The 15,089-nt window shown below is 38.3% G+C and overlaps 1 protein-coding gene across 4 annotated transcripts in view; it reads left to right on the top strand.

Moving 5' to 3' along the window:
• Nucleotides 1–15,089, top strand: part of NRK (Nik related kinase) — a 163,396-nt gene that overhangs the window by 116,816 nt on the left and 31,491 nt on the right. For all 4 annotated transcript variants that reach the window (XM_089904240.1, XM_089904242.1, XM_089904241.1 and 1 more), the window contains exons 13-14: nt 217–1,384; nt 3,667–3,774. In XM_089904240.1, the coding sequence (XP_089760366.1) occupies nt 217–1,384; nt 3,667–3,774 (1,276 nt within the window). The remainder of the gene's footprint in view (nt 1–216; nt 1,385–3,666; nt 3,775–15,089) is intronic.

Raw genomic sequence — 15,089 nt, 5'->3', positions numbered from 1 at the left:
AATAGAATGATCAAGTATATTATTAGACCATTTGTACTGAATATATTAGTAATGCAAAGACTTTCAGACATTACAGGAATGATTCAAGAAAGATTTACTGAAGATACCTTTATTGCAGAAAATGTTCATCTTTTAAAATAAAAGCATTTCCCCTGAATGACTTCACTCTACTGAGAACTCTAATTGTACAGCATTCATTTGTTTGTTTATTTCTAGGGGACCTTCTTGTACTCATGAGCTTCTGAGATTGCCTACGAGCAGTAGATGCAGACCACTTAGAGTCCTGCATGGAGAACCCTCTCAGCCAAGGTGGTTACCTGATCGAGAAGAGCCACAGGTTCAGGCCCTTCAGCATCTCCAGGGAGCAGCCAGGGTGTTCATGCCACTACAGGCTCATGACAGTGCACCTAGGCCTCTACAGGGGCAAGCCCAGGCACCTCAGCGACTACAGGGGGCAGCTCGGGTGTTCATGCCACTACAGGCTCAGGTTAAGGCTAAGGCATCTAGGCCCCTACAGATGCAGATGAAGGCACCTCCACGACTACGGAGGACAGCCTGGATGCTTATGCCACTACAGGCTCAGGTTAAGGCCCCTAGGCCTCTAAAGGTACAGGCCCAGGTACCCAAAGAGCAGCAGGCTCAGGCCCAGCCCCAGGCCTCAGGAGAGCTGCAGGATCTGGACCAGGTACCAGAGGAAGTTCAAGGGCAAGATCAGGTACCTGAACAACAGCAAAGGCAGGGCCAGGTCCCTGAACAACAGCAGAGACAGAACCAGGTACCTGAACAGCAGCTGGAGCAGAACAGGGCACCCGAGCAGCCAGAGGTACAGGAACAGGCTGCTGAGCCTACACAGGCAGAGACAGAGGCAGAGGAACCTGAGTCATTACGAGTACATGCCCAGGTATTCCTGCCCCTACTGTCACAGAACCACCACGTGCTGTTGCCACTACATTTGGATACTCAGGTGCTCATTCCAGTAGAGGGGCAAAATGAACGGTCACCTCAAGCACAGCCCTGGGCACTAGAGCCCACGCAGGCAGTTGGCTCTGTTCAAGCACTGATAGAGGGACTATCAAGAGACTTACTTCGAGCACCAAACTCACATAACTCAAAGCCGCTTGGTCTACTGCAAATCCTGATGGAAAACCTGTCATCAGACGTGTTTTACTCTCAACCAGAACAAGCACGGAAGAAAAAATCAAAAGTTTCTAGTCTAAGGCAGGCATTGGCAAAAAGACTATCACCAAAGAGGTTCCGGGCAAAGTTGTCACGCAGACCTGAAGAGTTTGAGCTATCAGATTTAGAAGCCCATAGGCAAAGGCGCCAACGCAGATGGGAGGATATCTTTAATCAGCATGAAGAAGAATTGAGACAAGTTGCAAATGTAAGAGTTTCTGATATTTTTCCTAAGTCAAATATGCAGAGAAAATATGCTAGTTCATACTCAAGTGTTTCCTCTGTAAAAACCAAATGAAATAAATATTCCTTGTGTCCCAGAGAAGATTATCTAAATAACTTGTGCTTCAGATAAATTATCCTGAAATTTCCAGATAATTGTGACTAAATTTGAGAAAGAAAAATTTGCTTGAATGACCCAGGTAATTGCTTAATATCTCTGTAGAGATATAGCTTTAATTATTAGCTAAATTTCTACCTATTATTCCCTTAGCCAATAAAGGGATGTCATATGCACATTTAAAGTTGCTATACTGGATCTTTAAAAATTACTTTCAGTGCTTCCCTGGTGGCACAGTGGTTGTGGGTCCGCCTGCCGACGCAGGGGACATGGGTTCGTGCCCTGGTCCGGGAAGATCCCACATGCCGCGGAGCGGCTTGGCCCATGTGCCATGGCCGCTGAGCCTGTGCATCCCGCATACAGCAAAAAAAAAAAAAATTACTTCCATAGGTCAAAATTTCAAATATAACTCATTAAAACTAAACACAAAAACAAATTTGATTTTGTTCCTCCAACTTCTAAGTTTATTTTGCTCTTCCTTCCCATAGAATGCTGAATGTATTATTTAAGAGAATTGCACCAGCTTTTGTACATCAGGATGTTAAAGGTCAAACTGAGAAGGAAAAGCATTTTCTAAAACATTTTGTACATGGTTACCATAAGTATGACTTGTCTCACTTATTTTTCACTCATTTTACATAATTGATGAAGTACCTGCATAGAACATGACACAAGTTACAAATTCATCTCTGCACTCTTTTGAAGTGTGGGGTACAATATGTTAATTTATTTATCTTATTTTGGTTTAGTCAACAAAACTTCATTCTTTCAAAATTCTCTAATATAAATGGATATAATTGGGCTGGAGTTCATGGATACAATCTGGCAAATCTAATCTGATCCTGAAGGGTTTGTGGGCTTTGTAAGCAAATTATAGAGGTCAAAAAGACCAGGAGAGCAGTTGTTTCCTAATACTTCATAGCATCCATTTACATAAAAGGAATCATTGTGAAGATCCTAAATTAAACCCTGGTATCAACATCCATTTACCTAATAATAATTAATGTAGTTATTACAAGTGAACCTTGTCTGAATGTCTGAATAAGGGAGACTTTTGGTTTTTGTCCATTGAGTTAATTGAGCAAATACTATTTCCCTGACATGTTTAACATGAGAAAAGGTAAAAGCAACAAGAAAAGAAAGACCCAAAAGGGGAAATGAATGTCTAGTCCCCCCAAAAACAGGAAGATAAGAAGCAAAAGAAACCAAATAGAGAAAGGGTGGCATGAGTCTAGAATGCTACTATTTGCCTGACATTAAGGCATCTAAAATGCTAATGACTATTCCCAATGAGCCTTAGTAACAATTGGATCTAATGGGCTTTGCATTTTTTAAAAAGACTTTTATGCATTTCTGCAAGACTCATAGTATTAGTAGCATGACCCATACTTATTGGCATTCAGTGTTTTAAATATTTATGTGAGAAGCCATTCTAAAATGGAAGAAAAAGTCACTAAATAATAGTTAATAATCCCATGATCCTAGGATCTTGTATAGGCATTCCTGCCTTTATGTGTAACTCTTAAAGAAAACATAAAGAAAAAGAAAATTATTGATGTTCTAGTCAAAGTCATAGGTCTTTTGAAATACCTGAAAATTTATTAGAGTTTAAAGACATATGTGAGTGCTTCAACTCACTAGAAGGAAAGAAAACACATTCCCATTATTCTGTTTGAGTTGAAGAAATATCAGTTGGCTTAAATGGGAAAACAGAAACTTTCCTAAACTACTAGGACTCAATCAAGAAGAAATATTTGCACTGCTGTGTTGCAGATCTTCCACTGCACAGGAGGACCAAACTTTGTAGCTATAACCGCTTATTAAATATGACAGTTTGCGGCTATGAGTTAAGCTTTAGACCAGAGATTTTTAACCTGGGTTTAATAGGTGAGTTGCAGGTGGCCAGTGATCCCCCTGAAAATACTTGCAGAGATATGTGTCTGCCTGTATGCAATTTTCTACAAAGAATCTGTAGCATTACTCAGATTCTGAAAGGGATCCAGGACCAGAAACTATTAGAAACTACAGGCTTAAATCAATTTGAATATTTGAAAATTATTTTTTTAATTGAACATTAAGATGATGGGAATGGCTCATATTATTTACAGTTTAACAACAAGTAAAATATTTATTTTCCTTTTTGTTTCAAGGAAAAGGAAGATGAATCATCAGATAATGATGAAGTATTTCATTCGATTCAGGCTGAAGTCCAAATAGAACCATTGCAGCCATACATTCCAAATCCTAAAGAAAATGAGGTGAGTTTCTCTATATGAGTTGCTGTGGCACTAATAAGTGCCTGGAACAGTGGTTCTTAAACATTTTGGTCTCAGGATGTCTTTATACTCTTTAACATTGAAGACCCCAAAAGCTTTTACTTAGTTGGATTGTGTCATTCAATGTATGATGTATTAGAAATTAAAACCAAAAAATTTAAAATATTTATTACTTCATTTAAAAAGTAAGAAAACTATTAGATATTAATATAAGAAACAAATTTTAGTGAAAATAACAATTTTCCATCTTGCTTAATGGAAAACAGCTGGATTCTCATATCGGCTTCTGCATTCAACCTGTTGCCATATGTTGTTTAGGTTGAAGTATATGAGTAAAAGCTGACTTCTCACATATAGGTGGTTGGAAAAAGAGAATTTCCATAGATTTTTCAGATAATTGTGGATATTCTTTGAAATACACCACAACTAGAGAAGTGGAGTCCAAAACCATATCAGTGAAATTTTGAATATTCAGTAATATTAAAATCCATAAGTCTCTTGTGTGCTGTGAATATATGTTTTGCTCATACACAATTTTGTATCTTTGTGCATTGCTCAGTTGGAAAATATTGGTTCACTGTATATGTAGATCTTTCCAAATATTTACATGTTTTATTTTACAACACCAAAAAATGGCATTAGTTAATATCATCAATTTCATCATAAAAATTATTGAGTATTGATAAGCTGTCAAATGCACAGTGATAGATGAGTTTAAAATTCTAATATTCAATTGAAAGCTCAATTTTATCATTGCTAACAACTAACATCAGTTGCTTTATCTTTGAATTGATAGGCTTACTTTGTTGATTTTAAATAAAATGCCTGCCAGATACCCAAGTTGAATAACTACAGTTTGTCTCATCAGTCATTCTTCTAAGTAAAAATATTGCCCATGAAATATTCAGTAGTTCAGCTTGTAACACAATCACACATACTTCTTCCCTTGATCATTTCTGTTCTGAGATGTAGTTTATGACAGGGTCTGGGTTATTTAATCTGTCACTTATTTTCTTAGATTTATGGGAATAATCAAGTCAGTCCTGCTGTCCAGGTTGACTTTTGTTTTCACGAGTTTATTAATAGATATTTAGCACATGGTATTGGTGAGGACCAAGTAGCAGTTTCAATTCCTGTGTGGACAAGGTAGTGTCATTATAGACAGCATTCCTTACAGCTAGCTATCTAAAAAATTTTTGGTCACTAAGGACAGATAGGTGGATGGGTGAAGAACTCAGAAATTCTTGCCTTACTCATAGTGAGTCATGAGTCTCATTGCTGTTCTTAATTAGGACAAGGACCCAAGATCACTATATTTCCTCTTTCAAGATGTTTCACAGTAGTCCATTATGATGTATGTCATGGACAATCATCCTTATTTTTTTAAATTTAATTTAATTTATTTATTTTTTATACAGCAGATTCTTACTAGTTATCTATTTTATACATATTAGTGTATATATGTCAATCCCAATCTTCGAATTCATCCCACCACCACCCCACCACCCTTGCTTTCTCCACTTGGTATCCATATGTTTGTTCTCTACATCTCTGTCTCTATTTCTTCCTTGCAATCCGGTGCATCCGTACCATTTTAATAGATTCCACATAAATGCATTAATATACGATATTTGTTTTTCTCTTTTTGACTTACTTTACTCTGTATGACAGTCTCTAGGTCCATCCACGTCAGTACAAATGATCCAGTTTCGTTCCTTTTTATGACTGAGTAATATTCCATTTTATATATGTACCACATCTTCTTTAACCATTTGTCGGTTGATGGGTATTTAGGTTGCTTCCATGACCTGGCTATTGTAAATAGTGCTGAAATGAACATTGGGGTGCATGTGACTTATTTTTTATATATTCTTATGTGTTTAATTCCATATCTGTACACATACACACACAGAATGGCATGATAGATGTTTTAAAACATCCTTTACATGCAGCTGTACATATTTTTTTAACATCTTTATTGGAGTATAATTGCTTTACAATGGTGTGTTAGTTTCTGCTGTATAACAAAGTGAATCAGCTATACATAAACATATACCCACATATCTCCTCCCTCTTGCATCTCCCACCCAGCCTCCCTATCCCACCCCTCTAGGTGGACACAAAACACCAAGCTGATCTCCATGTGCTATGCGGCTGCTTCCAGCTAGCTATCTATTTTACATTTGGCAGTGTATATATGTCCATGCCACTCACTCAGAACTTCCCAGCTTACCATTCCCTCTCCCCATGTCCTCAAGTCCATTCTCTACATCTCCCTCTTATTCTTGTCCTGCCCCTAGGTTCTTCAGAACCATTTTGTTTTAGATTCCATATATATGTATTAGCATACAGTATTTATTTTTCTCTTTCTGACTTACTTCACTCTGTATGACAGTCTCTAGGTCCATCCACCTCACTACAAATAAATCAATTTAATTTCTTTTTATAGCTGGGTAATACTCCATTGTATATGTATGTCACATCTTCTTTATCTATTCATCTGTCGATGGACACTTAGGTTGCTTCCATGTCCTGGCTATTGTAAATAGAGCTGCAGTGAACATTGTGGTCCATGACTCTTTTTGAATTATGGTTTTCTCAGGGTATATGCCCAGTAGTGGAATTGCTGGGTCGTATGGTAGTTCTACTTTTAGATTTTTAAGGAACCTCAATACTGTTCTCCATAGTGGCTGTATCAATTTACATTCCCACCAACAGTGCAAGAGTGTTCCTTGCTGGTTTCCTCTCCAGCATTTATTGTTTGTAGATTTGTTGATGATGGCCATTCTGACTGGTGTGAGGTGATACTTCACTGTAGTTTTGATTTGCATTTCTCTAAGGATTAGTGATGTTGAGCATCCTTTCATGTGTTTGTTGGCAATCTGTATATCTTATTTGGAGAAATGTCTATTTAGGTCTTCTGCCCATTTTTGGATTGGGTTTTTTGTTTTTTTGATATTGACCTGCATGATCTGTCTGTATATTTTGGAGATTAATCCTTTGTCAATTGCTTCATTTGCAAATATATTCTCCCATTAAGAGGGTTGTCTTTTGGTCTTGTTTATGGTTTCCTTTGCTGTGCAAAAGCGTTTAAGTTTCATTAGGTCCCATTTGTTTATTTTTGTTTTTATTTCCATTTCTCTAGGCGATGGGTCAAAAAAGGATCTTGCTGTGATTTATGTCATGGAGTGTTCTGCTATGTTTTCCTTTAAGATTTTTATAGTGTCTGGCCTTACATTTAGATCTTTAATCCATTTTGAGTTTATTTTTGTGTATAGTGGTAGAGAGTGTTCCAATTTCATTCTTTTACATGTAGCTGTCCAGTTTTCCCAGCACCACTTACTGAAGAGGCTGTCTTTTCTCCATTGTATACACTTTCCTCCTTTATCAAAGATAAGGTGATACGTGCATGGGTTTACCTCTCGGCTTTCTATCCTGTTCCATTGATCTATATTTCTGTTTTTGTGCCAGTATCATACTGTCTTGATGACTGTAGCTTTGTAGTATAGTCTGAAGTCAGGGAGCCTAATTCCTCCAGCTCCGTTTTTCTTTCTCAAGATTGCTTTGGCTATTCCGGGGTCTTTTGTGTTTCCATACAAATTGTGAAATTTTTTGTTCTAGTTCTGTGAAAAATAACAGTGGTAGTTTGATAGGGATTGCATTTAATCTGTAGATTGCTTTGGGTTGTAGAGTCATTTTCAAAATGTTGATTCTTCCCAATTAAGAACATGGTATATCTCTCCATCTGTTTGTATCATCTTTAATTTCTTTCTTCAGTGTCTTATACGTTTCTGCATACAGGTCTTTTGTCTCCTTAAGTAGGTTTATTCCTAAGTATTTTATTATTTTTGTTGCAAAGGTAAATGGGAGTGTTTTCTTAATTTCTCTTTCAGATTTTTCATCATTACTGTTTAGGAATACAAGAGATTTCTGTGCATTAATTTTATATCCTGCTACTTCACCAAATTCACTGATTTACGTTTACCAGTTTTCTGGTAGCATCTTTAGGATTCTCTATGTATAGTATCATGTCATCTGCAAGCAGTGGCAGTTTTACTTCTTTTCCAATTTGTATTCCTTTTATTTCTTTTTCTTCTCTGATTGCTGTGACTAAAACTTCCAAAACTATGTTGAATAATAGTGGTGAGAATGGGCAACCTTGTCTTGTTCCTGATCTTAGTGGAAATGGTTTCAGTTTTTCAACTTTGAGAACGATTTTGGCTGTGGGTTTGTCATATATGGCCTTTTTTATGTTGAGGTAGGTTCCTCTATGCCTACTTTCTGGAGAGTTTTTATCATAAATGGCTGTTGAATTTTTTTTGAACGCTTTTTCTGCATCTACTGACATGATCATATGATTTTTCTCCTTCAATTTGTTAATATGTTTATCACATTGATTGATTTGCATATATTGAAGAATCCTTGCATTCCTGGGTTAAAGCTCACTTGATCATGGTGTATGAATCTTTTAATGTGCTGTTGGATTCTGTTTGCTAGTATTTTGTTGGCGATTTTTGCATCTATGTTCATCAGTGATATTGGCCTATAGTTATCTTTTTTGTGACATCTTTGTCTGGTTTGGTGTCAGGGAGATAGTGGCCTTGTAGAATAAGTTTGGGAGAGTTCCTCACTCTGGTATATTTTGGAAGAGTTTGAGAAGGATATGTGTTAGCTCTTCTCTAAATGTTTGATAGAATTCGCCTGTGAAGCCATCTGGTCCTGGGCTTTTGTTTGTTGGAAGATTTTTAATCACAGTTTCCATTTCAGTGCTTGTGATTGGTCTGCTTATATTTTCTATTTCTTCCTGGTTCAGACTCGGGAGGTCATGCTTTTCTAACATAAGAATTTGTCCATTTCTTCCAGGTTGTGCATTTTACTGGCATACAGTTGCTTGTAGTAATCTCTCATGACCCTTTGTATTTTTGCAGTGTCAGTTGTTACTTATCCTTCTTCATTGCTCATTCTATTGATTTGAGCCTTCTCCCGTTTTTCTTTATGAGTATGGCTAGTGATTTATCAATTTTGTTTATCTTCTCAAAGGACCAGCTTGTCATTTTACTGATCTCAGCTACTGTTTCCTTCATTTCTTTTTCATTTATTTCTGATCTGATTTTTATGATTTCTTTCTTTCTGCTAACCTTGGGGTTTTTTTGTTCTTCTTTCTCTAATTGCTTTAGGTGTAAGGTTAGGTTGTTTATTTGAGATGTTTCTTCTTTCTTGAGATAGGATTGTGTTGCTATAAACTTCCCTCTTAGAACTGCTTTTGCTGCATCCCATAGGTTTGGGGTCGTCTTGTTTTCATTGTCATTTGTTTCTAGGTATTTTTTGATTTCCTCTTTGATATCTTCAGTGATCTCTTGGTTATTTAGTAGTGTGTTTTTTAGCCTCCATGTGTTTGTATGTTTCACAGGTTTTTTCCTGTAATGGATATCTAGTCTCATAGTGTTGCGGTCGGAAAAGATACTTGGTAAGATTTCAGTTTTCTTAAATTTACCAAGGCTTCATTTGTGATCCAAGATATGATCTATCCTGGAGAATGTTCCATGAACACTTGAGAAGAAAGTGTATTCTGTTGTTTTTGGATGGAATATCCTATAAATATCAATTAAATCCATCTTGTTTAATGTATCATTTAAAGCTTGTGTTTCCTTTTTTATTTTCATTTTGGATGATCTGTCCATTGGTGAAAGTGGGGTGTTAACATTCCCTACTATGATTGTGTTACTGTCGATTTCCCCTTTTATGGCTGTTAACATTTGCCTTATGTATTGAGGTGCTCCTATGTTGGGTGCATAAATATTTACAATTGTTATGTCTTCTTCTTGGATTGATCCCTTGATCATTATGTAGTGTCCTTATTTTTCTCTTGTAATAGTCTTTATTTTAAAGTGTATTTCATGTGATATGAGAATTGCTACTCCAGCTTTCTTTTGATTTCCATTTGCATAGAATATGTTTTTCCATCCCCTCACTTTCAGTCTGTATGTGTCCCTAGGTCTGAAGTGGGTCTCTTGTAGACAGCATATGTACAGGTCTTATTTTTGTATCCATTCAGCCAGTCTGTGTCTTTTGTTGGAGCATTTAATCCATTTACCTTTAAGGTAGTTATTGATATGTGTGTTCCTATTACCATTTTCTTAATTGTTTTGGGTTCGTTATTGTAGGTGTTTTCCTTCTCTTGTGTTTCCTGCATAGAGAAGTTCCTTTAACATTTGTTGTAAAGCTGGTTTGGTGGTGCTGAATTCTCTTAACTTTTGCTTGTCTGTAAAGGTTTTAAATTCCTGTTGAATCTGAATGAGATCCTTGCTGGGTAGAGTAATCTTGGTTGTAGGTTTTTCCCTTTCATCATTTTAAATATGTCCTGCCACTCCCTTCTGGCTTGTAGAGTTTCTGCAGAAAGATCAGATGTTAACCATATGGGGATTCCCTTGTATGTTATTTGTTGCTTTTCCCTTGCTGCTTTTAATATTTTTTCTTTGTATTTAATTTTTGATAGTTTGATTAATATGTGTCTTGACGTGTTTCATCTTGGATTTATCCTGTATGGGACTCTCTGTGCTTGTGGACTTGATTGACTATTTTCTTTCCATTATTAGGGAAGTTTTCAAGTATAATCTCTTCAAATATTTTCTCAGTGCCTTTTTTTCTCTCTTCTTCTTTTGGGACCGCTATAATTCAAATGTTGGTGCATTTAATGTTGTCCCAGAGGTCTCTGAGCCTGTCCTCAATTCTCTTCATTCTTTTTTCTTTATCCTGCTCTGCAGTAGTTATTTCCACTATTTTATCTTCCAGGTCACTTATCCGTTCTTCTGCCTCAGTTTTTCTGCTATTGATTCCTTCTAGAGAGTTTTCCATTTCATTTATTGTGTTGTTCGTCACTGTTTGTTTGCTCTTTAGTTCTTCTAGGTCCTTGTTAAACGTTTCTTGTATTTTTTTAAATTATTTTTGCGGTATGCGGGCCTCTCACTGTTGTGGCCTCTACCATTGTGGAGCCCAGGCTCCGGATGCGCAGGCTCAGCGGCCATGGCTCATGAGCCTAGCCACTCCGTGGCATGTGGGATCTTCCCAGACTGGGGCACGAACCCACGGTCCCTGCATCGGCAGGCGGACTCTCAACCACTGCGCCACCAGTGAAGCCCATTTCTTGTATATTTTATTTCCAAGATTTCGGATCATCTTTACTGTCTTTACTCTGAATTCTTTTTCAGGTTGACTGCCTATTTCCTCTTCATTTATTTGGTTTGGTGGGTTTTTATCTTGCTCCTTCGTCTGCTGTGTATTTCTCTGTCTTCTCATTTCGCTTAACTTACTGTGTTTGGGGTCTCGTTTTCACAGGCTAGAGGTTCACAGTTCCTGTTGTTTTTGGTGTCTGCCCCCCGTGGGTGAGGTTGATTCAGTGGGTTGTGTAGGCTTCCTGGTGGAGGGGACTGGTGCCTGTGTTCTGGTGGATGAGACTAGATCTTGTCTTTCTGGTGGGCAGGACCGTATCCGGTGGTGTGTTTTTGGGTGTCTGTGAACTTATTGTGATTTTAGGCAGCCTCTCTGCTAATGGGTGGGGTTGTGTTCCTGTCTTGCTAGTTGTTTGGCATAGGGTGTCCAGCACTGTAGCTTGCTGGTCGTTGAGTGGAGTTGGGTCTTCATGTTGAGATGGAGATCTCTGAAGGAGCTCTCACCATTTGATATTGTGTGGCTCTGGGAGGTCCCTGGTGGTCCAATGTCCTGAACTCAGCTCTCCCACCTCAGAGGATTAGGCCTGACACCTGCTGGAGCACCTAGAGTCTGTCAGCCAAATGGATCTGAAGAAAAGGGAGGAAAAAAGAGAAAGAAAGAAAAATAAAATAAAGTTATTATAATAAAAAATAAAATATATATTATTAAAAATAAAAAGTAATTAATAAAAGAAAGAAAGAAGAGAGCAACCAAACTGAAAAGCAAATCCACCAATGATAACAAGTGCTAAAAACTATACTAAAAAAAAACCCAAAAATCCGACAGAAAGAACCCTAGGACAAATGCTAAAAGCAAAGCTATACAGAAAAAAATCACACAAAGAAGCATACACACTCACAAAGGGTGAGCAACGGAAATATATATATATATATGTATATATAAAGAAAGGGAGAGAGCAACAAAATCAATAAACAAATCTACCTATGATAATAAGCTCTAAATACTAAACTAAGATAAACATAAAACCAGAAACAAATTAGGTGCAGAAAACAAACCACAAGTCTATAGTTGCTCCCGAAGTCACCGCCTCAATTTTGGGATGATTCGTTGCCTATTCAGGTATTCCAGAGGTGCAGGGTACATTAATTTGATTGTAGAGATTTAATCCGCTGCTCCTGTGGCTGCATGGAGAGATATCCCTTTCTCTTCTTTGTTCGCACAGCTCCTGGGGTTCAGCTTTGGATTTTGCCTCACCTTTACATGTAGGTCGCCTGAGGCATCTGTTCCCCGCCCCGACAGGACAGGGTTAAAGTAGCTGCTGATTTGGGGACTCTGGCTCACTCAGGCCAGGGGGAGGGAGGGGTACGGAATGCAGGGCAAGCCTGCAGCGGCGGAGGCCCACATGACATCGCAACAGCCTGAGGCGTGCCGTGTGTTCTCCCGGGGAAGTTTTCCCTGGATCACAGGACCCTGGCAGTGGCGGGCTGTACAGGCTTCCAGGAGGGGAGATGTGGATAGTGACCTGTGCTTGCACACAGTCTTCTTGGTGGCTGCAGTAGCAGCCTTAGCATTTCATGCCTGTCTCTGGGTTATGTGCTGGTAGCCGTGGCTCACGCCCATCTCTGGAGCTTGTTTAAGTGGTACTCTGAATCCCCTCTCTTCGCACACCCCAAAACAATGGTCTTTTGCCTCTTAGGCAATTCCAGACTTTTTCCCAGACTCCCTCCTGGCTAGCTGTGGTGCACTAGCCCCCTTCAGGCTGTGTTCACGCAGCCAACCCCAGTCCTCTCCTTGGGTTCTGAATTCCGAAGCCCGAGCCTCAGCCTCCAGCCCCCACCCGCCCCAGCAGGTGAGCAGACAAGCCTCTAAGGCTGGTGAGTCCTGGTCAGCAGTGATTCTCTGTTGCGGGAATCTCTCCGCTTTGCCCTCAGCACCCCTGTTGCTGTGCTCTCCTCCATGTCTCCGAAGCTTCCCCCCCGCCCACCCCCTATCTCTGCCGGTGAAGTGGCTTCCTAGTGTGTGGAAACTATTCCTCCTTCACAGCTCCCTCCCAGAGGTGCAGGTCCCATCACTATTCTTTTGTCTCTGTTTTTTCTTTTTTCTTTTGCCCTACCCAAGTATGTGGGGAGTTTCTTGCCTTTTGGGAAGTCTGAGGTCTTCTGCCAGCGTTCAGTAGGTGTTCTGTAGGAGCTGTTCCTCATGTAGATGTATTTTTGATGTACTTGTGGGGAGGAAGGTGATCTCCATGTCTTACTCCTCTGCCGTCTTGAAGCTATCCACATGTGTCTTTTGGAATTATGGTTTTCTCTGGGTATATGCCCAGTAGAGGGATTGCTGGGTCCATCCTTTATAAATATGTTCTTTCTGATACTAACAGTCCTCTGAAATGAATAACAGAGTACTGCTTTATAAATACTAATTACTGGCAGAAGGAACATAGGCTGTATTTTATTATTTAATTACAAGAGGCAATGTGTCCCCCTCTCTGCCTTATTAAATGATGACTTTACTCTTACTCCCAGATAAGAATTATTACTATAAGCATGATACATTAAGCCCAAAATATAATGAGCTGTGTCTGCTTGATTTGTAATACATCATTTGCCATAACATATGCTATTCTTACTACTCATTTTCTTCTCCCCATTTTTCAGAACAAATACAGTCAATTCATATTAGGCATTAGCCTTACTTATTTTTGGCCTTTATCTCTTCTAATTTTGGCCTCTGGTAAACTAGTTTCAATAAACTTTCTGAGATCAGCTTCATGAACCAGGAGGCCTAGACCGGGTCAATATGATTCCAGTTATCTGAATCAAAAGTGGAAAAAGTCAGTCAGGTGCTTATCCTGCATACTGCCAAACATCTGGTTGTATTTGGAAACATTCATTAACAAAACATGTGAACGATTGACAACATTTCTCACTTCTTATGTATCTGTCTGTTGGAGTATAAAGACAACCTTGATAAGTTACTACAGAAGAGAAAAAAAAGTGTAGTAAGGTTATTATAGTTTCTAGAAACTATAGCGTGATGTTATCAGCATGAAAATGCTAAATTTATTTTTTATTGTAACATGTTGAATTTTCCTTTCTAAAGAATCTAATATGACTGCCTTGTTGAATGTCAGAATGATCTATTTTGGGGGGTAGCTAAAAACTATTTTGAGTAGAAACCTAGAGATATAAAATTAAATTAGGCAAGGCAACACTCCATGGCCCTATATATTAATGCTGGCAGAAGGTAAATCTGCACTGCTGATGGAAGCTGGATCATTATATGTGCTCTTTCTTGAGTCTTTTGCTGTATGAGATGAATGAATAGTTAATAAAATAAAAATTAATTTATTTAGAATTGAAAAGTATTTGGAACTCTGATTATGACATTACAGTCAAGTTGTAAAGTGAAAAAAACCATACTTTCTTAAAGATGAGTAAGGCCAGACACTATAAAACTCTTGGAGGAAAACATAGGCAGAACACTCTTTGACATAAATCTTAGCAAGATCTTTTTTGACCCACCTCCTAGAGTAATAAGAATAAAAACAAAGATAAACAAATGGGACATAGTTAAACTTAAAAGTTTTTGCACAACAAAGGAAACCATAAACAAAACGAAAAGACAGCCCAAAGAATAAGAGAAAATATTTCCGAATGAAGCAACTGACAAAGGATTAATCTCCAAAATATACAAACAGCTCATGAAGCTCAGTATCAATAAAAATAAACAACCCAGTCCAAAAATGGGCAGAAGACCTAAATAGACATTTCTCCAAAGAAGACATACAAATGGCCGACGCACACACAAAAAGATGCTCAACATCACTAATTATTAGAGAAATGCAAATCAAAACTACAATGAGGTACCACCTGACACCTGTCAGAATGTCCATCATCAAAAAATCTACAAACAATAAATGCTGGAGAGGGTGTGGAGAAAAGGGAATCTTCATGCATTATTAGTGGGAATGTAAATTGATAGAGCCACTATGGAGAACAGTATTCAGATTCCTTAAAAACCTAAATATGGAATTACCATATGACCCAGCAATCCCACTACTGGGAATATACCCAGAGAAAACCATAATTCAAAAGACACATGCACCCCATTGTTCATTGTAGTACTAT

This window comes from Delphinapterus leucas, chromosome X, assembly GCF_059928025.1.
Source record: "Delphinapterus leucas isolate spDelLeu-1000000601 "Yukka" chromosome X, BTC_Dleu_Yukka2, whole genome shotgun sequence".
In the NCBI taxonomy this organism is placed as follows: domain Eukaryota; kingdom Metazoa; phylum Chordata; class Mammalia; order Artiodactyla; family Monodontidae; genus Delphinapterus; species Delphinapterus leucas.
The sequence above is the reverse complement of the archived record's forward strand: the minus strand, read 5'-3'. Positions and strand labels throughout refer to the sequence as shown.